The sequence below is a fragment of the Hyaena hyaena genome, unplaced genomic scaffold (genome assembly GCF_003009895.1).
Source record: "Hyaena hyaena isolate Hyena2069 unplaced genomic scaffold, ASM300989v1 scaffold_261, whole genome shotgun sequence".
Lineage (NCBI taxonomy): Eukaryota > Metazoa > Chordata > Mammalia > Carnivora > Hyaenidae > Hyaena > Hyaena hyaena.
Window position 1 is genome coordinate 386518 of NW_024080893.1, and position 23337 is coordinate 409854.

Sequence of the window (23337 nt, forward strand, 5' to 3'; positions counted from 1 at the left end):
TATCTTCTGCCCATTTCTTCACTAGATTGTTTTTTTTTGAGTGTTGAGTTTGGTTAATTCTTTACAGATTTTTGATACTAACCCTTTATCTGATATGTCATTTGTAAATGTCTTCTTCCATTCTTTTGGTTGCCTTTTAGTTTTGCTGATTGCTTCCTTTGTAGTGCAGATTTTTATCTTGATGAGGTCCTAATAGTTCATTTTTGCTTTTATTTCCCTTGCCTCTGGAGACGTGTCAAGTAAGAAGTTGCGGCAACCGAGGTGAAAGAGGTTGCTGCCTGTCTTCTTCTGTAGGATTTTGATGGTTTCCTGCCTCGTATTTAGGTCTTTTATCCATTTTGAGTTTATATTTGTGTATTGTGTAAGAAAGTGGTCCTTCTTCTTCTGCATGTTAATGTCCAGTTCTCCCAGGACCATGCTAAAGAGACGGTCTTTTTTCCTTTGGATACTCTTTGCTGCTCTGTTGAAGATTAGTTGGCCATATATTTGTGAGTCCATTTTTGGGTTCTCTGTTCTATTCCATTGATCTATGTGTCTGTTCTTGTGCCAGTACCATACTATCCTGATGATTACAGCTTTGTCACTTAAAGTCCAGAATTGTGATGGTTTCAGCTTTGGTTTTCTTTTTCAGGACTGCTTTAGCCATTTGGAGCCTTTTGTGGTTCCATATAAACTTTAGGCTTGTTTGTTCTAGTTCTGTGAAGAAGCTGGTATCATTTAAAAAAACTTTTTTAAGTTTATTTATTGAGAGAGGGAGAGGGGGAGAGAGAGAGAGAGAGAGAGAGAGAGGGAGAGAACCAATGGGGAGGATCAGAGAGAATAAGAGACTGAATCCCAAGCAGCCTTTGCGTCATCAGTGCACAGCTAGATGTGGGGCTTGAACTCAAAAACCATGAGATCATGACCTGAGCTGAGATTGAGTTGGATGCTCAACTGACTGTGTCACCAGCGGCCCCTGCTAGTGTTTTTTGATAGGGATTGCATTGAATACAAACTGGTGCAGCCACTCTGGAAAACAGTATGGAGGCTCCTCAAAAAATTAAAAATAGAACTACCCTATGACCCAGCAATTGAACTAGCAGGAATTTATCCAAAGGATACAAAAATGCTGATTTGAAGGGGCACATGTACCCCAATGTTTATAGAAGCACTATGAACAATAGCCAAATTATGAAAAGAGCCCAAATGTCCATCAACTGTTGTGTGTGTACACACACACACACACACACACACACACACTGGAATACTACTTGGCAACGGAAAAGAATGAAATATTGCCATTTGCAACAACATGGATGGAACTAGAGGGTATTATGCTAAGCAAAATAAGTCAGAGAAAAACAGATATCATATGATTTCACTCATATGTGGAATTTAAGAAACAACAGGTGAACATGGGGAATATAAGATAAAAGGAAAGTGGACAGCAACATGCAGAAGAATGAACCTGGACAACTTTCTTATACCAAAGGAAAAATAAGATAAAAACAGAGAGGGAGGCAAACCATAAAAGACTCAAATACAGAGAACAAACTGAGGGTTTCTGGAGGGTGGTAGGGTGGGGAACATTAGGGAGGGTACTTTGTGGGATGAGCAGTGGGTGTCATATATATGAGATAATCGCTGGGTCCTACTCCAGAAGCCAAGATATACATATGTTAACTAACTTGAACTTAAATTAAAAAAATTTTTTTAAATCAATGAGAAAAGAAAATTCCAGTAGAAAAGTAAGCTAAGTGTAGAAATTAGAAATCTGATTCTAAAAGTTATAGGGAACCAATTTTGAAGGATAAAGTTGAAATTTTTATTCACTTTAACATACCAGTAAGAGAGTAAGAAGCCAAGCCACCAACCAGGAAAGCCTATTTGATTTGCAGCATAGATATCTGACAAAGGACTCATATCCAAAATGGGAAAATAACTTCTACAAATCACTAAGAAAAAGAAACAAGATAATGGGTTTGAATGGGAATTCACAAAAAAAGCATAGCCTTATAGCCATAAGCATACGAAAAGGTGCTCAGCATTACTAGCTGCCATGAAATTTCAAATTAAAACCATAAGATACTACTACATACCAACCAGATAGCTAATATTTGCAAGAACTAACGAGTTTTAGTGTGTGGAATAACTAATACTCTAAGACTGCTAGTTGGAATATAATTGGTAAAACTTAGTTTTAAAAACTCAGTGTCGACTGAAGATCAACTGATGCCTATCTTACGGCCTAGTAACTCCACTCCTACATAAATTCCCTTCAGAAAATGTGTACATATGTTAACCGAAGCACATGTACAAAGCGTTCACAACAGTATTATTTTTATTTGTAAGAGCTTAAACCTAGAAATAATCCACTTGCCTATCTCCAATAGAATGGGTAGATAAATACTGGTATATTCCTATTTATTTTCAGGGGCCTAGAAGATCTGCAGACTCACAAAATAATTCATTGATTGGCACAGTGACATCTGTATTTCTACAAGTAAATTTGCCTCTTTTTTTGACTCAAGCTTGACAGAGGCTTTGATTCCTATTAGAAGGCATTTATCCTTAGCAGTGCTCATGACGTTTCATGCTCATGAAGTACATTTTATGACATGGGAGATGACTGAAGGTTGGTGGTGGTGGTGTCTGTGTATTGTAGGGGAACATAAGAGAAACTGGTGAGTATCTGGGAGTAGAAATGCAAAAAAACCCACATGTGCCTAAATATGGAGGTGCATATCAAAGAGAAATTCCACCTGCTTCATAATTCTGCTTCGGGTATACATTCTAGGAATACTATATGGTAAATAATGTTTTGCTACTTGTAGTAACATAGAAGAATCATATAAACATGATATTGAATGAAAGAAGCCAGTTACAAAGCAGTATGTATTGCACAATTTCATTCACATGGAAATTTTAAAAAAGGCATAATTAATCTATGCCATTAAAAATCAGGAGAGTAAGGGTGCCTGGGTGGCTCAGTCGGTTAAGCAGCCAACTTTGGCTCAGGTCAGGATCTCACGGTTCATGAGTTCAAGCTCCGTGTCGGGCTCTGTGCTGATAGCTCAGAGCCTGGAGTCTGCTTCAGATTCTGTTTCCCTCTCTCTCTGCTCCACCCCTGTTTCCACTGTGTCTCTGTCTCTCAAAAATGAATAAACATTTAAAAAAATTTAAGTAAAAATTTAAAAAAAATCAGGATAGTAGTGAGGGTGTTATGACTTGGAAAGAAAACAATGGAGCCTTACGTGATAATGATAATATTTTGTTTCTTGATCTACCACACAGGATGGCAAACATTTTCTTTAAAGAGTCAGACAGTAAATATCCCAGACTTGATGGGCTATACAGTGTCTGTGACAACTACTCAATTCTACTGTTGTGCAAAACAAGCTACAGATAATATGTAAATAAATGGATATTGCTGCGTACCAATAAAACTTTATTTACAAAAATAGGCATTGGACTCAGTTTGGCCTGAGGGTTAGTAGTCTATCAAACTCTCACCTACACAGATTGGCAAATTTGTAACAATTATGGATCTGTACACTTATTTATATACTTTCTGCACTATCTGTTGTATGTTAATGAATACATTTAAAAATATATATATAACAAAGCAGGGAAGTCATTAAGAAAATAAAATGATGGGGTACCTGATGGCTCAATTGGTTAGGTGGCCGACTACAGCTCAGGTCATGATCTCACGGTTCGTGGGTTCGAGACCCGCGTCGGGCTCTGTGCTGACAGCTAGCTCACTGCCTGGAGCCTGTTTCAGATTCTGTGTCTCCCTCTCTCTCTGACCCTTCACAGCTCACGCTGTCTCTCTCTCTCTTTCAGAAATAAATAAAACATTTAAAAAAATTTTAAAAATGATAAGAACAGAAGGAAGCAGTTGGGATTCTCTGGTCTGCTTGTGATGCTTCTATTTGTTTCTTGCTGCAGATACAGCAGTACTTGGAACGCCACTAATTCCAGCCACATAAAAACTTCTTTTCAAGCACTCAATATGCCAACATTATTGTTCATTTCCTTCTTTATGGGAGAAGAGTCCATTAAGAGACCTCACAGTGGTTAGTTCTCTTAATGAATTCCCTTTATTAAGTTTTATTATTAATGCCCACATTGATTTCTTCTCTGAGTTATATCATTCTGCCATTCTATAATTGAAACTCCAAAAACATCAGTAGATACTTAAGACATAAGCAATCTAAAAAACATTAAGCACAAATTCTACTACTACTTTAATTTTCAGATTTTCCCAGAAAGAACTACTTCTTTCAGAAGTAATGCATCTTATCCATCCCTATTCCCACTTTGACTCCAATGTTACAGAGCTTAAACATAATTGGAAAAAAAAAGCTATACACACTCAATATATCTGTTAGGAGATTTTCTTAGCTTTTTTTCCCCCAGGGAGATAAGAACAGAAAAATAATAACAATGATACAGATAACATGTACCAAGTATACGCTATGAGCCAGTCATTGTTCTAAGCCCTTTCCATTCATTAACTCCTTTACTCCACACGAAGACCTTATGAAGTGGTTACACATATCCCCACTTTAGAGGTAAGAAAATTGAGACAGAGATTAAGTAATTGTCCAAGGTTTCGTAGTTAATAAGTGATAAGGCTGGGATTTAAACCCAGGTAATCTGTTTCCATAGCCCATGCTCTTAGGTAACATGCTAAGATAAATAGCTTGGGTTTAATAGAGAAATCTAGTTCCTTAAATGTAAGTGTTGCAAAGTTTAAGCATTCCTAGCTTCCTGCCATCATCTCCAAGAGAAGTGGCTGCTCCCCCTCTGCCCTCCTGATGCATCCTGCAGCATCTATGATACTTTACTGCACTTACTTTTTTCGTCTCTGGCTTTCCCCCACTAGCCCATATATTCTTTGAGAGCTGGGACTATGCCTTATTCCTTCTTGCAGTTCTAGTGCCAAGCATAGCGACTGCCTGGATATAACATGGCTCAATACATGTCTGCTAAATGAGTGAATCAATCATGCCATGAGTGATAACTCCTTTTTCTTTGGTTCACCACATTTTCCAAGTCATTTTTGTTTTCTGGTGATTGATTACAAGGGACAGGACACATTATCATGAGGAGTTTGAAGTGACCAGGCTTTTGGCACTGTCTCTATGGATCGAGCTTCTTAAAGCAAGAAACTCTCTCCCCTGAAGCACTTAGCTTAAGAATCCCCACATGCTTCTGGACTCAGTGATAATGAGTGCAAGTCTAGCTGAATAATAGCCTGAGATCTAGAATTTGCATTTAGAATTAATAGGATAAAATAGGATATTTGCATACTCATTTCTAAGTATTCATCGAAGAGTCCATAGGCATTCATGGGCTGAAGGTTATAGTCCTTTTCCCACTGTGGGAAACTTATTTTCCTTTCAGGTCCATGTTCTTGTCGTACTTTCCTTCTGGTCCACCAATTCTGAATTAACCTGCATGATAAGATAAATTCCTTTAAAAAAACATATGGCTGTTTTTAAGATGGAAGTGATAAGACAGAGTTCAAATACAGAACCGTCATTTAAAATTTTTTGGGATAGGCTGCCAAGGACATAAAACCTTGGATTGGGAAGAAACTAACAGTGGAGGCTATACGTCATGCATTTGTGAACAGATGAATTTATTTTACATATTCATGAAATTGTTTCATGTTTAGTGTTCCTTTGGAGGGTTGGATAGAAGACTGAAAGCATCTATAAACTGACCCTCTAGCACAAAGGCAGTACCCAGACCTTGGAGTAGAGGAAGGTTTCGCCTAGCTGGCTTAACTCAAGACCCATAAGCAGTCTTCCCATGTGGGTGCTGATCTGCATATTGAGGGAGGGCCTGGGAGATCTGCGAACCCACTAAATGCTTCCTCTTTTTGGCACACTAAAGCTTGCATACAGTTCCACACTTGGACTCGCCTGCTTTTAGCTTGATCTCAAGAGAGGGGCTCTGATTCCCAGTAAAATGCATCTCACACTGCTGAGGTTAGCACATTAATCCTTAGTAACATTCAGGAGTGCATCTTATGATATGGAACAGGGTTACGAAAATGGGTGGGGGGTCAGGTTTGTGTGCCATAGGGGACAAGGAAAAACTGAAGGGTATCCAAGAGTAGAAATGCCAAAAGAAAACCCTAAGAAACAAAACAAACAAACTAAAAACCCAACCAGAAATGAAATGTGAAATAAAGGAAAAAATAAGATGGGTATCAAAGACAAATGACCTACTTCACAATTTTGCTCTATGTCCATACTACTAGAAGATAAAATATAGTTCCCTTGATGTCTCTGACATTTTGATAAGTTATGGTTTATGGTTTAAAGTAGCATACAATGCTGTTAATTTTTAAATTTTATGCATTTAAAAAAGTTTTTTTAGAAAACATCAAGCACTTGGAATAAGTTTTCTAAAAAGAAATCTAAGCACAGAAAATTACTGGCGTTGGCTCTGACAAAGAGCCAAATGGTAACTTTTTCAAAGTGATCCAAGTTCTAGCGAATTGTTCTGGTTGAATGGTCCTCCCTGAAACCTGGAGTTCTCTATGGAGACACCAAGCTGACATGAAAACCAGTAGATATGGAAAGAATTAAAGCAGAGAGAGGGGCATCTGTGGGTAGCTCAGTCAGCTAAGTGTCAGACTTTTGATTTCAGATCAGGTCATGATCTCACAGATTGTGAGTTTGAGCCCCATGTCAGACTCTGCACTAGCAGCAACAGCTCTGAGCCTGCTTTGTATTCTCTGTCACCTCTCTCTGCCCCTCCCCTGCTTGTACTCTCTCTTTCTCTCTCTCTCAAAAGTAAACATAAAAAAAATAAAGCCGAAAGAGAAGGTGCTGATTTATGTTCCTTTAAAACTTAACTGACCAGAGCTGAGCAAACACAACAGAATTCAAGGTTATCCTTATAAAAGTGATGCAAGTTTTTGCCTATTGTCATCAATATAAACTATTATCACCAGGTGATCCTATTTTTACTGGTTAGGGTATGTTGACTTAGAAATACTCGTTTCTTTTTTGCATCTCTAAACTTTTCCTCTTTTTTTTTTTTAAGTTACTTTTCTTTACAGTTTGAATTTAAGATAGTTTAAATGAAAATTACCATTCCTGGTGAGAAAGCAGAGCTCTAGTCAATGTGTCTTAACTAGTGGGAGCCTCGCAATGCTACAGTATGAGGGCCAGAGGCATCATTTAAAGAAGCTTGCAAGCAAGTGTTTAACATTTAGGACCCCACAGAAACTTTTTTTAAAAAAGAATATTTACTATCATTCATACTTCTTGTATTAAACCTTCCTAAAGAACCAATGTTTATTATTTTCATGACTGTCTGAGTAACTGAGCATGAACACTTAGCTCCAGGTACATGCCCTGTCTTAACTGCTGAGTCTGCACTGCTTATCTTACTTGCCACACCTAGAATAGCCAATAATGAGCAATGCTGCATCTCCACTACACATGTCTGAGATACTTACGGGTAGCCAAGTTCCATGAAATTATTCCAGGTCTGCTTTAGCACCATTATAATACCCATTTGCATACAGAGATCAATAAGGCATCCACTAGGGTGGCACTGCGACGTAAGCAAACACAGAAATTCCAGAATCAATGGAGAGGAAGAAAGAGTGTCTGGTTTCTAATCTGCACAAAGTGGCCCTAGGCTATTTAACAGAAGTCTATAGCAAACAAGGAATGATGGAAGAATACAAACCTCTTCTAGTCTCCATCTGTTTATCAGCCTCAAGTAGGCACCTGGGTGTCCTGTAAATCTTTAACACAGAAAAACAGACCATAAGCATCCTGTAGGTCTAAGCTTTCGGGGACTATTGTGTTCAGATTCGCCTATCCTCCAATGAAAATTACGGGTACAATCAGGTCTGAGAGAATTAGGAAACTCTCCAGAGCTGTCATAACTGTGGCTTCTGGAATTTTCCAGGGGATATTTCCCTTCTGGACTGCCTGGCTGCTAACCACAGAGGCCAGCTCTTGCTGCTTGCTGTGACTTTGAACATTTTCTACGAAGTATCAAGTGCTCTGGCCTGTGTAACAGCATGTTGGATTGAAACACATTCTGATCTTTTTGAGTAAAAGTTTAATTTAAAAAAATAACCAGCTTCACTATTTGACTAGAATTGCACACTGAAGTAGCTCCATACTGAGGAGAGGCTGCTGCATTCATACCACCAAAACCCAACGCTCTGCCCTCCTCTGCTTCTTGTCTCCTGGGAAACACTTCCCGGAGCAATGGAATTCATAGGACAGGACTACTCAAATCCTCATAACTGCTGGAGTCAGAAAGTGCTCACTCTCTTGTGGTGTCTTAGGTCAGCCCCTTTCCTTGTCTGGATGTCGTTCCCTTTTCTGTGAGGGCACACATCCAGGACACACTGCAGATCACCTTCCCCATTATGCCACCTGCTTGTACTGGTGTGAGACCCAGGTCCTGATTCAGGTGCAGATGGAGCCCACAAGTTTTAAATCCATCCTTCCCTTGTGCAAGTGCTCCTCCTCTGTGTCCTTTATACCAAGAAAAGGTGCACAGGTAACTTTTGAGTGGAGGGGCCGTTCCCCAGGATGGGAATAGGACGGGAAAGGAGGAGGCTGATCGTCTCTTTTTAGCCTTTGTATAAGTCACTCTTAATGAGGTGCTTCCTTTTCACCCTGGTCAGTGACCTCTCAGTGCTCTGTCCTGTCCTCCAGAAGCATGGAGAGATCCGGTTCTTACCTTCCAAGGAAGAATGCGATGTAAAATGTGGAGCTGTTCAGATTGACAAACTGAAAAAGAAACATTTTCAGGGTGAAGCTGTTCTCCCACTCAGACTCTGTGCGAGGCTGTTCTGTGGAAAAAAGAGGAGTAGAATTTGAGAGGCTGGATTTGACCCTTTATCAACTCCCTCTGCCCTCCTCCCTATAAACACAGGAGCAGAGGTGTCCTAAGGAAGCTGTATGAGACCCCAGTTTGCCTGTAGATGGTGTGATGGAATGGACCACCCATGGGATCCTTAAGCTTACAGACCAGGCCCCTCCAGGTTGTGGTGGAAAAGCAGCTACTGATGTGTCTGAAAGGATGGAATACCCGGTTTGTTCTGCTGTGACAGGATGCCCAGAGAGCCCGGAGTAGAGATAGCCAGGCTTAAGGGGCTTCATTCTCAGGCCTGGACCCTGCAGCAGGCTTTCTTTTGCTCTTAGTTTCCACCTGTGAGGTAGAGTCTGTGTGGGGTCAGGTCCTCTCCCAACTCCCAATAATTCCTTGTTCTCAATTTCTATTCAGGTGAAATGTCAGGTGCTGCTGGGCAAGAGGGAGTCAGACCACCCCCTGCCCCCCAGAATGGTGAGTATCTGAATTCTTTGCCTGTCACCCTTATCCATCACTTTTCACTCCTGTGGACAAATACCAAGGAGAAGATCTCATTTTTAGAGCTTTTACTGTATATCACCATCTGCATCTTATAATATTCTGACCTCCATCATGTGCCAATTCTCATCTCTTTATATTTTGACTTCCATAAAGCAAATGCTCTTTGGACAGTGATGTGAATCAACATATGAATCAAACTTCCAGCTTGACATCTCATGTCAAATGCACCTATCCTTCCGTAGGAGCTGCAACCTCATCCCAAGCAATGTCAAGGAAAATGTATTTAATGCAATAGTGTATTTTTTCTGTTTCCACATTCCCTGAGCTTCTATTGCTCTTAACCATTTCACCCCATCAGTTCCTTTTCCACTAATTATAATTCAGAATGCTTGCTGGGAGCATATCTGAGAAAGGAGGGGAGAGTCTAATTTAACAAGGCTGTACTTCTGATGAGGAAAGAAAATACAGGTTTGATATGGGGGTGTAGGAGAGGGGGAAATGAGTGACGGGCAATGAGGAGGGCACTTGTTGGGATGAATACTGGGTGTTATATGTAAGTGATGAACCACAGGAATCTACCCCACAAACCAAGAGCACACGTTACACACTGTATGTTAGCCAATTTGATAATAAACTGTATTAAAAAAAATAAAAAGGTTTTAGCTTTATTTCACTTCTGCTACTGAACTGTTGGTAACCTAGGAAGGTGTCCCAGTTTGTTAGCCAGCTGGGAGGGTTCCCAGGTATCTCGACCACAGATGGACCAGGGCTGTATCTCCTGGCACCTCTGCCAGCCTGGATCAAGGTGCCACTGGACACAGTCTGCCAATGCAGTTACCTCTTCTGTGGATATAAACCTCTTTTTATCTTTTTGGGCAAGGGGTAGTAATGATGGAGGTTTCAATGACATTAAAGGAGATCTGCCAGGTGCCTACCTCTGTATCTGGTACATAGAAAAGCTTGATAAATGCCATCTTGTATTATAATGATTCTTATAAATAAAAGCACTTTTGTGATTTTTCCCTCCTCTGGACAAGCTATATATGGGAATGTGCTAAAATAGGTTACATGTGGGAGCATGTAATTTTCTCACATTGTATACAGTGAAATGACTAATGTTTCATTAATAAAATTGGGACAATTTCTGTATCTTGAAAACATGGAAAATGTACAGTATATAGTAGGCTGCCAGATTGTTCTAATGCTTTATGGAGTCAGAGACATGTTCTGAAGGGTGACTTGTCCAGATGAATGTTATATCTACAAACATCAGTAATGGATAGGCTGCCTACATTCCTGGTAGAAGGCCCCCAGTCTTCAAAGCAACTAACCTTGCTGTAGTTTTATATAACATGAAAACCTCGACATGGTTTTATTTAAATAAAAATTGTACACAATAGCAAGTGAACACTTTTCTAAATGATTCTGGGCACTTTACACATGTACTTCTGTGATGCTATATTTTTTGTGCATTAAGATTTAAAACCTGCTTTAAATTACATTAGCTCCTGATAGATAATATTTATGACAAGTTTTAAAGCTTTAAGTAGAAAAGATCCCTCAGTTTCTAGACATTTAAAATGTCCCATTGAAAGTGAAGAACTTATTAGATGCAGCTTGAAATAAAAAGAATATTTCTTTTCAGCAGTATTTCAGAAATGAATCTTCAGAAAGGTACTTTCCAGACCACAATACTGTACCATGAAACAAGAAGGGTTTCACTTACCTAAATTTGTCAGAAGAAGTGCAACTTTTTCATAGAGCTGTAAAATAAATGTCATACATTTAACAAAATGAACATAGACACTAAAAATATGTAATTATAAAGGAAATAGGTAATGAAGTGATGAACGAAAATAATTTCATTGACCATCCATTACTTGAACAATGAAAACATTGTAAACAAAGAATTGTGTCCTTTCTGAGCAAGAAAGAAATGCACAAGGTCCCATTTTTCTATTTTTAAAATCTCACATCTTAAGCTGGAGTGAATAAATCTGTGGCAAGAAGACTAGCTGCCAGTGATAACCAGCTTGCTATGTGATGCCGGGCAAATCACAGCATTCTTGGACTTTAGGATCTCTAAGACTGATTCTATGGTAAGATTCTGTAATCTTGGGGCACCTGGATGGCTCAGTTGGTTAAGTGTCTGACTCTTGGTGTTGGCTCAGGTCATGATCTCAAGGTTCCCGAGTTTAAGCCCCGCATTGGGCTCTGTGGTGACAGCATGGAGTCTGCTTGGGATTCTCTCCCCCCCCCCCACCCTTCCTCTGTATGTGTGCTCTCTCTCTCAAAATAAATAAATAAACTTAAAAGATATTAAAAATCCTATAATCTCGGGGCACCTGGGTGGCTTAGTCAGTTAAGGGTCTGACTGCAGCTCAGGTCATGAGCTCACAGTTTGTGACTTTGAGCCCCGCACTGGGCTCTATACTGAAGGCTCAGAGCCTGAAGCCTGCTTTGGATTCTGTGTCTCCCTCTCTCTGCCCTCCCTACTTTGCTCATGCTCTGTCTCTCAAAAATAAACATTAAAAAAATGAAAAAAAATTCTGTAATCTCATTGTTTATGGACTGGTTTATTTTCTAGATTAGAGCATTCATAAATACTAAAGTGATGAAACCTTACTGGGAACTCTTAAGCTTATACTCTGCTTTTCCATTAGTGCATTGAATGCATCCTTCACCCACCCAGCCATCTGGTAAATGGAGGGTCCTAAGATGAGAGAGAGAGAAAAGAGAGAGAGAGCAAGAGAGAGAGAGAGAGAGTGTTTGTGTGTGTATGCATATATTTACAAAGTGCAGGGTATGGTTCAGGACAAACCTAGGTTTAGGAACATCGCCAGAGAGGGTATAAATTGAGAAAAAGTGCCTTCTCTAAAAAGAAAGATGGTAAAATGGAAATTTCGGAAAACTAGTGAAATGGATTTGAACAACATGAACATTAAGATCATATTTAGACTAAAGTAGTGAAAATGAACTGGCTTAAATTCCCCAGGCTGGAATTATAACGTTACCAGCCAGCAAGCTGTAGTGCTTGGGCATGTTACCTCATCTCTTCAAGCCATTGTTTTCATTTTATGTGGTTGAGAATGGGTGTTGGATTCATTGACCTTAAGGTCCTTCAAGCTTTTGAATTCTCTCATTCAGGATTTCGGCTAAGAAATAGGTAAAATACTGATTGTATGATTCTAAACTTTCAGCAATGACCATGGCTTGCTACAGTAAGATAATTAATATGGCCATAGTATCAAATTTTGTGTATAGAAACCTCAGACACTTGGAATCCAGTGTCAAAAGAGATTCGTGCAGTTTTTTATGAGGAATTCTGTGGTGTAGTCATACATTTTAATTTTACCTTAAAAATACTGGTTAACCACAGATTATGACAGGTGTTTTTTAATAAAATATATTTTACTGTTACAAACACATTTTATCATTAAAGTTAATTATGTAATTTTCAAGGAAAATTAGATTTGACTGGTGAGACCACTTTTCTCAAAATACCATTAAAAATGTTTATTCATTTATTTTGAGAGAGAGAGGGAGAGTGGGCAAGAGCAAGCATGGGAATGGCAGGGAGAGAGGCCAAGCGTGAGCAGGGGAGGAGCATAGAGAGAGGGAGAGAGAGAATCCCAAGCAGGTTCCAAGCCGTCAGTGCAGAGGCCCGTGCAGGGCTCGATCTCATGAACTACAAGATCATGACTTTAGCCAAAATCAAGGGTCAGATGCTCAACTGACAGGCACCAGTCAAAATACAATTTTTGATTATCTAGTTTATCCTTTGTATCTTTCATGTTGACAAGCTTTTGTCCAAGTGCCTCATTTTGCACTCCTGTCTCAAAGGTCTTGGTAGCTGGTGACATGCCAACATTATTTTGATTTGGATAGTGAAAAAAAAAAAAAAGAACTCATAGAAAGAACAATGCAGGAGTCAAAATATGATTAATATTAACCTTGTGAAAAATAAGGCAAAGTGTATGGGGACACAGTAGGGATCCAGGGCATCTATAACTTCTATAAAACATTTATAAAAGTTCATGGATGCCAGGGGAGGGACAATTAGGCTTTGAGCAATGTGCAGCTGGAAAGTGCACATAAGCAGAGGGCCTTATGGCCAGCAAGAGACCTTCAGATGAGCGGTTTCTGGAACGGTCTGATTTCTCATTAGGCAGTTGAGATAGAACTCATGGATGATTTCTTCTGATAAAAGCAGTAGAAAATCTGTTCCCAGACTGGATGCCACTAATTGTGAAAGTTAAATTCTGTAACTGACAGAAGGCTTTCTGACCTTAAGTATATTTCCAAAAGAAACTATAAGTACTTCTAATTTGATCCTGTCCACCTGAACAATGTATGTGAGCTTGTTCTGATGCAAGCCATGTTTTATGGTTTACTTCTTTCTGGAAGAAGACATTGTGGTTTTCACTGTGTAGAATATAATGAAATATCTGATTCATATTGGTATGGCTGAGAAAAAAGGATGGTAATAACTTTTAGTCTCCTCCTGGGACATAATCTTGTTGGCACCTTATGTTTGCAACTACCACATTGAGATGTTCTTTGGTCACAACAGAAGTAGATGGAAGTGAAACAGTATGACAAGAAGCGAGAAAATTCATCCTACTCACTCCATCTTTCAGGTATTTATTTTTCAAGAAGAAATAAAATGAAAACTAATAAATGCCACTTAACCAGTTATTAAGAAGCATAATATTTTGATGGGATCCAGACTACTTCTATAAAATAATATAAATTTTATTTTTATTTTTATTAGAAAATACACATCATAAAAAGAAAATAGGCATCCCTTATACATCTGCTTCTTCAGTTCTACATCTGTAGAACTCTAGCAGAAAATCAGAAACAGAGTATGTGATCTATAACAATATTATTTAAAAATTAGAGGCTGTAATGAATATGGTTAAAAGCCAATCTAGCTCTCCAGGTTTTTATAGTCAATTAATGTAAAGTATTAATGATTCATGACTAAATGATGATTTTTTTTTTTTTGCAAGACCAGTATGGCCAAAATTTTTAGTGGTTGAAAATAATTTATGTAGCTATAAAAAATGCATATTAAAATATGCATGAAACTATCTTAAGTTGAATAATTTCAGAAGCCAGTAGATAGTTGAGTTCATTGAACTTGTCAAAGCTACATTATACTTATTAGTCTGTCATCTGTCCTTTAAGTGATATTTGCTTCTTAAGGATTTACTTTTTTATTTTTTTGGATATTCTGATGAAAACCTTTCCAAACTACATTACACACTTGATTGCCTTCATAATGGAATGTACAAGGCTTCAGGGCATAAGACAGGACTGTAAATGTGTGTGCTGGGCTGGGGACGTCATCAGAGATGGCTGAGGAGAGCAAGGCAATTGCTTCCTGAACAAAAGGGTCTTGGATGGTGCTGCTCTGAGAGTTCTTACATATGTTTTTATTTTCTTTCCTTCCCCTTGCTATGGCTTGTCATTTCCTGCTCTTGTTAGAATTCTTGCCTTAGTAACCTTAATGTTTTTCTAGTCTGATGTTGGTGAGAAATCAGAACATCAAAGATGTTCACATGTACCTAAAATAAGTGAAAATATACCTTAAGTTCATGTATAAAAATACATTTTACCTTTAGTGTGTGGACTCTACATCATCTATTTCAGTGACTCTTAAGTGCTTGTTAGATAAAACATACAAATGACTAGTAGTCTGACTCCCAGCACATAGTAGGTGCTTTGGAATGTCCACAACTATGTAGCTTTCCTACTCCCTATGCTCCCTTCCTCATTTTTAGTCTACTTTCTCTTTTCTTGGTTGTCTCTCATTAAGTAGAGATTGCTGGGTAAGTGATTTCTAGTTAAACAAAGTGTTACACTGACAACATTGGTATCTGCTCAAAATGTATGAGCAACCATGTATTTATAGACTCATTACATGTATACAGAAATTTATTTCCTAAGATGTATAAATTAAATTTTAATAAGACATTAGAGAAAAGAGAGCTTTAATTCATTGCAAACTACCTGGACACAGAATCTTTCACTGCCCAGGCTGTTTGGTTAATTTCACTATGAATCACTCCCCTTTGCAATGTGTATATTCTACAGTTACTTTAAGACTAGCTAAATCCTGGGGCGCCTGGGTGGCTTAGTTGGTTAAGCATCCGACTTTTACTTAGGTCATGATCTCGCGGTTCGTGGGTTCGAGCCCTGCGTCGGGCTCTGTGCTGACTGCCAGCTCAGAGTCTGGAGAGCCTGTTTCAGAGTCTGCGACTCCCTCTCTCTCTGACCCTCCCCTGCTCACGCTGTCTCTCTCTCTCTCTCTCCTAGAAATAAATAAAACATTAAAAAAATTAAGAAAAAAAAAAGACTAGCTAAATCCTGGAGGAGGGACTGCTAGGGAGGTCGCCACATAGCCACTCAATTTCCACTTGACAGTGCAATTAAACAATCACCACGTCAAATAATTAGTAACTGCTCTTTTTTCATAACTTCTGGATTTCAAAGCTTTTTCTTAATTGATAAAGAAGTTCCTATTAATAATAATAATAAATAGTAATATTAGTAGCAGTAATAATACTAAGTCACCTATATTTTTATTAGCTCAGTGCTTACTAGTTCACTTAAGAATCCTAAATGAAGTCTTTCAATATTGGGTGGGTTGAATTCTCTTAGGGATCAGTCTGACTGTATTGGCTATAGAATTTAGAAATGTTTAAAGAGCTAGAAACAACAATCCAAACAGATTAAACAATATTGATAGTAGTATTAACTTGCTTGGACTTTGAAAAACCCATTTTTAATGATAGAGCATTTCATCTCTGGCCCAGATTTAAGATGCAATATAATTAAGGGTGAGGGAACCATAATTAATTGAACAGCTACTCCATGCCTAACACTGTGCTTGGCACTCCACATACATTATCTTATTCATCCCCTGCTACAAATCTCTAATGTCAGTATTTTTATGTATAGGTTGACTTCAAATCTAACAATATCAGCAAATAATATTCTGCAAATAACAACAATTTACTGAGAGCCTACTACATGCCAGGCCCTGATCCAGGTACTGAAAAATAATAAGAGTTAAAAAAAAATAGACAGAAGTGTCTGCCCCCATGGGCCTACATGCCAATAGAGAAGACAGATACTAAAATAAGTTTTAAAAAGCATATTATATGGTGATAAGCACCACAGAGAAAAACAGAGCAGGGAAGGGATAGGAAATTGTCAGAAGGCAGTAGTGGGTTACAGGTCTAAAACTGAGTGATCATGGAAGCCTTGTATTAGAAGAGTGACAATGGAACAAAGATCTGAAGGCGGTGAGGGAGTAAGTCACGCAGACCCCATGGGGAAGAATATTCTAGGCAGAGATAAGAGCAAATACAAAGCCTAGCGTGAGAGCATGCCTGGCACATCCAGGCAACAACTAGAAGGCCAGCGTGGAGCAGGAGAAGCAGGTGAGTAGGGAGAAGACAAAGTCAGAGGTGTCACTGGGGCCAGAAGAAGGAGAGCCCTGGAGGCCACATGAAGCTGTGAGCTTTTATTCTGAGCAAGAGGAAAGCCACCAGACATGGTGAGCAGAGCAGTGACAGGAGCTTGCGTACCGGTAAGAAGCTCACTCAAGCTGCTATGAGGAGTCTAAACTGAAGGAGTAGACACAGGAGCTGGAAGACCAGTTAGGAAGGCACTGCAGCAGCCCAAGTGGGAGATACCGGGGTCTTGGAACAAGGTGGGACTTGGAAATGTGTGAAAAGTGATCAAATTCTGGAAATAGCGAGAGAAACAGAGGACTCAAGAGTACTGCTGAAGGTTCCAGCCTAAGGAGCTACGTGGGCGAGGCTGCAGAGGACCTGATTCTGGAGGGAAGAGAGGGGGTTTGGTGGAGGATGGTGGAGCAGGCTGTTGGATGTATGAATCTGGGGCTTAAGGGAGACATCTGGGCTGAAATATAGAACTGAAAAAAGCCCAAAGTTAACACAAGTTACATGGGCCATCCCCTTGCAGGGCTATATCAAGGAATACTTTAGATGCTGACCACTTTGCTGTCATTCAGAATCAAAAGGAAATGGGAACCAACAGTTCTGAGCTATGTCACAGATTCTATGCTGGGTCTTTAAAGTATCTTCTTTCTCTTAAGTTTCCCCAAGGGGTATATATGCGGTGTTATCTTACTGGGTAAAGAAAGGAACTAAGATTCAGAGAGGGCAAGTGCCTTGTCTAATCTTACACTAAAAAATTCTGGAGCCTAGATTTGACTCAAGCCTTCTCAATCCTCTGCATGCTGGGCAAAGAGAGGATTTGCCCAGCCATCAGCGCTATGTGACAGGCTCGCCCCTCTGAAGCTGGGCCCCTTTAGCAACAGAAGAAAACTGCAGGCCACATATTTTATCCATCGAGCTAGTTACCATGCAGCTCACTTACCACATTCAGCAGCATAATGATGCAGAAGTTGATGCACACGGCAGTCCCTGTTGTTGCAACCTGAGAGTTATTCCTGATTAACGCCCACTTAAAGGCGGCAAAAGTGCTGACGGTCACCACTCGGTAAATGACGATCCCGAACACGGCTGCGATCACCACGCAGATCTGGCAGGAAGACAGAGACCCCGTGAGCACCGAGGTGGAATGTCTCAGGAAAAGGGTCCCCACCACTGTAAAATCCCACCCCTAGAAAATGGGAAAAGGAAATAAAACCACTGTGGTATTGGCTCGAGCAACTGCAACAAAATGCTTGCTTTTCATTATGATTATTACTTTCTCTTGACTGTATTTTCTTTGTTATTCAAATAGAAAAATCATAGTGCTTGGAAGCTGATTAACTGTGTAAGCTATGGGGTAACATTAGCAGAATATTAGATTGAGCATATTTATTATGGAAATCTTATGATGTCACTCTTCTGTGTAAATCTATTGGTTTCTTTCACTCTTAGATTAAAGCAAAGCCTGTATGATGGCCTGCAAGACTTTCTCCACTCGTTGAAGGCCATTTTCCTTTCCATCTAGGGACTCTAGAACCTCTCTCATTGTTTCAAATGGGCTAAGCACCCTTAATCTTCAAGACCATTTCCTTTGCCTAAAATGCTGACCCCCCTCATTCCCGTCAAAGACACGTATGTGTGCACACGCGTGTGCACACAAAGAAGCAACCTAGTTAACATCTACTCATTCTTTACACCTCAGCTCAAGAATCACTTCATCTAAAGCTCTTCATACCCCGCAGACGTTTTTGTCATTGTTACATGCTACCTATGCTCTTCTTTTAGTATCCGATTTATAATTTCTAATAGTTTGTCAGTTTGATTATTGCCAATTTCCACCACTTAAAAAGTACAGTATCCCTTGTCTGTGGGGGATATTTCCAAGACTCCCAGTGAATGCTTGCTACTTCAGATAGTACTGAATCCTGTATATATATATATATATTTTTTTTTCCCCTATACACACATACCTATGAGAAAGTTTAACTCACAAATTAGGCACAAAAGAGACTAACAACAATAACTTATAATAAAACAACAATATACTGTCGTAAAGGCTACATGAATGTAGTCTCTCTCCCTCAAAGTATCTTATTGTATTGTACTCTTCTTGTGATGACATGGAATGATAAAATGCCTGTGTGATGAGATGAAGTGAGGTGAATGATACAGGCATTATGACATAGGGTTGGGCTACTACTGACCTTCTGAAGATATGTCAGAAGGATTACATGCTTCTGGCCTAGGGTTGACTGTGGGTAACTGAAACGCCAGAAAGCAAAACTGCAGATAAAGGGGAGACCCACTATAATAAGCTCCGTCAGGGCAGGTATGGCACCTGTTTTGCTCACCACGGTTTCTGTGGCACCTTAACATAATTACAGGTGCACAGTAAGTGTTGAGCTATTTGTTGCTGAATACACTGTGTGGTAGGTACATAATCTCTTATTAACCATTTATAAACACTGAAATGAGGAATCTTTCTCTGAAGATTTCCTGGTATTTGAGAAGAATATGACATGTCTTCTATCTACTGGAAATCTGAGATTACAAAAAGTTTTGTGTCTTTCCTTAAGTGACTCAATATATTAGAATAAAGACCTTAACCTACTTAATTATTAAAAACTTTAAGCTGGGCCTCAGGATGGACGTTGCTGAGTTACAGATTGCTTTCTTTATAAAAGCATTCCTCTGTTTTATGCAAACTGTTTTTGGCTTCCTATAAGTGACATGCTCTAAAAGCTTAAGTGTGAACCCTAGCTAGAACTGGCCAAAATACAACAACAACAACAACAACAACAACAACTGCCCACATCTTAATCCGCGAGTTCTTGATAGGGAGATAGGTGAAATCCACATTGACTTCTAGATAAGGGTGGTGTGGATAGCTCACTGGACTCAGTCAGAAGTCCAGTCTGAGTCATGGCTATAGAATAGGAAAAACTTACTATACATCTGTAGGTCTTGTAAGAAACAAAAAAGCAAGACAATAAATATGACTTTACTTACGGAAGGCAAGGCATGGCACAACTGCTTACACAGCAGTGTCTGTAGAAAGGCGTGGATTTGAATCTTGGTCTGAGCTAAGAGACCCCTGGACATGCTGCCTACCCTTTCATCTCCCCAGTTTATTTCTGGCTAAATGGGGGTCAAGTGTCTAGATTTGCTGTCATCTTGTCCTTCCTAATATAATGATCTATGATACTTATTTACATACTTACTATTTGAAAAGAGGAAAGGAGAATCCTAACAACCCCTTACTGTTCTAAAATGACATGTCTGAAAATATGAATAAATTTTGTTCAGTAATTAACAGGGTCAAAGTTGATTCCTGAATGATTTCTTTTTAGGAAAATTCAACAATGCAGGTTCAAGTTAGTGGTTTTCAAACTGACATAACCATTAGTGAATCTAGAAATCAATTTTAGAGGGTTATAGCTGCCATTTAAAAAAAATACCATAGTAAAACAGAAAAAAATCAGTGTTCATTGCATATTGCAAAAGTGAGCATTGTTTCAGTTACTCTGTTTAGTTCTATACATCTACTGGCATAGCATATACTGGATCATGACAGATAATGTATTTCTTACATGGACATGACAATCAAAATGTTTGAACAACAAATACTGCTGCAGGTCCTATCTCAAATTTTATTTCCTTTCAGCATGGAATAGGGAGGCAAGAAGAAAGAACTGAAGCTCAGGGTTATGTACTGGCTGACTCCGAAGAAGCCCTTAGCCTTCTGGAGTCTCAGTTGCCCCATCTGTAACATGGGGACAGCAGTACCATCTCTGACCACCTCACAGGGTCACTGTATTACAGAGCAGAATGTGCAAAAATATTTTGTAGAATTATGCAAATGCCTGATATGGTTATTGTTGTTACCACGCTATAGGTTTGTACTTTATGAAACAAAGAGTTATGTAGAAAGGTTTCAAACCATAAAAAATATCCCAGATGCAGAAACGATAAGTCGGCTGCATTTATCTGCAAATGCCTGATATGGTTCTGGCTTTCCCGAAATGGGATTCATCCGCTCTTTCTTGGAGTACTTGGCTTCAAACTGGGGCCGTATTTCTTCCTAAAGAACAAACAGACATATTTTTATGCCCTCGGGGGTATGCAGACAGTAAAAAACTTTTTTATTCTACTGTAAAACTGAATCAACTGCTACCACACTAATAAGTCAATCAGTGAGGTGGGCTCAGAAACCCAGGTTTAAGTGTTTGCAAATTGGCCACTTGAAATAAATCTAAGGGATGACGATCTAGACTTAGTATCATCATGGCAGTGTAACTTATTTATTTAAAAGTTTATTTGAGAGAGAGAGTATGCATGCGAGTAGGGGAGGGGCAGAGAGACAGGAAGAGAGAGAATCTCAGGCTTCATGGGGGCTCAATCTCACAAACCATGAGATCAGGACCAGAGCCAAGATTAGAGCTGGCAGCTTAACTGACTGAGCTACCCAGGTTCCCCAAGGCAGTATAACTTAGACTCATAGTTGTATCTGTTATTGTAGTAAGCTGTGCTAAAAGAAATAAACAGAATGAGAAAAGGGACCTCTTCTATTTGTCCCTAGTAGTATGAAATAACTAATAAGCTTTTACTTTTATTACCAGGGAATGAGACAGACACGGGACAAAGAAAGATTCTTAACACCAAAGTGTCCAGAATCCATGTTGTGAGTTATAATGGCAATATTATTTTTAGTTTCCTCCTACAAGTACAAAAATATTTTTTTATAATGGCTCCTGGCTGGTTCAGTTGGTGGAGCATGTGACTCTTGAGTTTGAGCCCCACATTGGGTATAGAGGTTACCTAAAAATAAAATCTTAATTTTTTTCAATTGAGGCAGCCCAAAACATGGTGAATCTATTTTTAATAAGCTCCTATAAGAGCCATTCACCTTTAATCAGTAGATTTTAAATGTATTAATTGGTATTGAAAAGAAGGTACACATCTTTCAAATCCAGCTAAAATCAAGGCAACTCTAATTCTAAATCAAGCTGAGGTTTTGTTTCACTTAGTTGAGACCCATCTAATGTGAAAAGCATCTGACTAAAAAGCAATTATGGGATTAGGAACAGGAAATCAGCAAATCAGGTATGCTGAAGTGGTTCCAGTTAATTAAGTACCTGTTCTATTTGCATGTCTTGCAAGGGGAGGCAAAATGAGTGGCAAGTCCGAAGAAATGGAGATTGAGGTAATTTAGGCAGAAATGCTCCAGACTTGGATGGAGAGACAGAAAGTGAAGAAGGAGCTGACAGAAGAGCAGTTATGGAGACTGGGCAGAGTTTGGCAGTAGCCTGCCTGTGGAAGAGGAGGGCGGTCTTGCTCTTGCTGCAGAATAAGCCCAAGGCTGGACTTCACTCAGTGGCAGGTAATGGGGAAGGAGGGGGAGAGACACAGTTTAAAACAGGTTCTGCCTTCTTTTACTTATTTCAGGCAGTTACACTTGAAGATATAAACAGAACAGACCTAGAATCTTCTGCTTCTTTGGGAAACTGAGTTTATTAGGCTGTATCATCTAAGAGTCACTGAGTTAATTATCCAGGGACTGAGGCCAATCACTGAGCCAGACCAGTGTCTCTGGGTTTTATGGGGTAAATTATGTCTCCCCTCCCCAACCCCTGCAAATTCATTTGTTGAAACTGTAATCTACAGTACCTCAGAATGTGACTGTATTAGTACAGAGTTCTTACAGAAGTAATTAAGCTCAAGTAAAGTCATTAGAGTGGCCCTCTAATCCAATAGGATGGGTTCTTTATTAAAAAATTAAGACAGAGACATACACAGAGAGAGGACTATGTGAAGACATAGGGGTAAATGGGCATTTACCAGCCAAGGAGAGGAGCCTGCAACAGATCCTTCCCCCACAGCTCTCAGAAAAAATCAACTCTGCCAAAGCTTTGATCTCAGACTTCTAGCTTCCAGAGATGTGAGCAACTACATTTCTGTTGTTTAAGCTACCCGGTCTGTGGTACTTTGTTGTGGAAGCCCCAGTGAATGGATACCCTGGGTTATCTATGAAGAAGGCATGCAGCAAGCTGGGGCTTTTCTGCACAGCAATCTGACATGACAGGCAAGAATAAGAGGTATTTAGCCACTTCTACCAACGAGACCTCGTGACAAGTGGTTTCTCCTCAGTGTTTACCGACTTGAGGTAATACTTCTGAGTCTGTAGAGCTCTGGGCACTGTCCAGGGCTCTGGAGAGCTCAGAGAAACATTTCCTTGGAGTTCTCTTATGAGGTTTGCTTCAATGTACCTAGAGTTGTAAAACTAATATTCTTTCTGCTGAAGTAAATAAAATGGATACTATTTAAGAAAACTAAACAAATCTTACTAATTCTTATGATCTCTACCTATAAGTGAAACACTTTACTTAACCACAGAATCTTAATCTACTAAGCAATCAAAATACTGTCTTTTCTTTCTCTTTCTTTCTTTCTTTCTTTCTTTCTTTCTTTCTTTCTTTCTTTCATTTTTTAAAGTTTATTTATTTATTTTGAAAGT

At 39.3% G+C, this 23337-nt stretch overlaps 1 protein-coding gene across 1 annotated transcript in view; it reads right to left on the reverse strand.

Moving 5' to 3' along the window:
* The window catches only part of ANO4 (anoctamin 4), a 240671-nt gene that overhangs the window by 41165 nt on the left and 176169 nt on the right, over positions 1–23337 (reverse strand). The window contains exons 15-21 of the mRNA XM_039245598.1: positions 20764–20904; positions 17767–17931; positions 11075–11111; positions 8716–8827; positions 7702–7759; positions 7466–7563; positions 5299–5441 (exon numbers count right to left, since the gene is read on the reverse strand). Coding sequence (XP_039101529.1) covers positions 5299–5441; positions 7466–7563; positions 7702–7759; positions 8716–8827; positions 11075–11111; positions 17767–17931; positions 20764–20904 — 754 coding nt within the window. The remainder of the gene's footprint in view (positions 1–5298; positions 5442–7465; positions 7564–7701; positions 7760–8715; positions 8828–11074; positions 11112–17766; positions 17932–20763; positions 20905–23337) is intronic.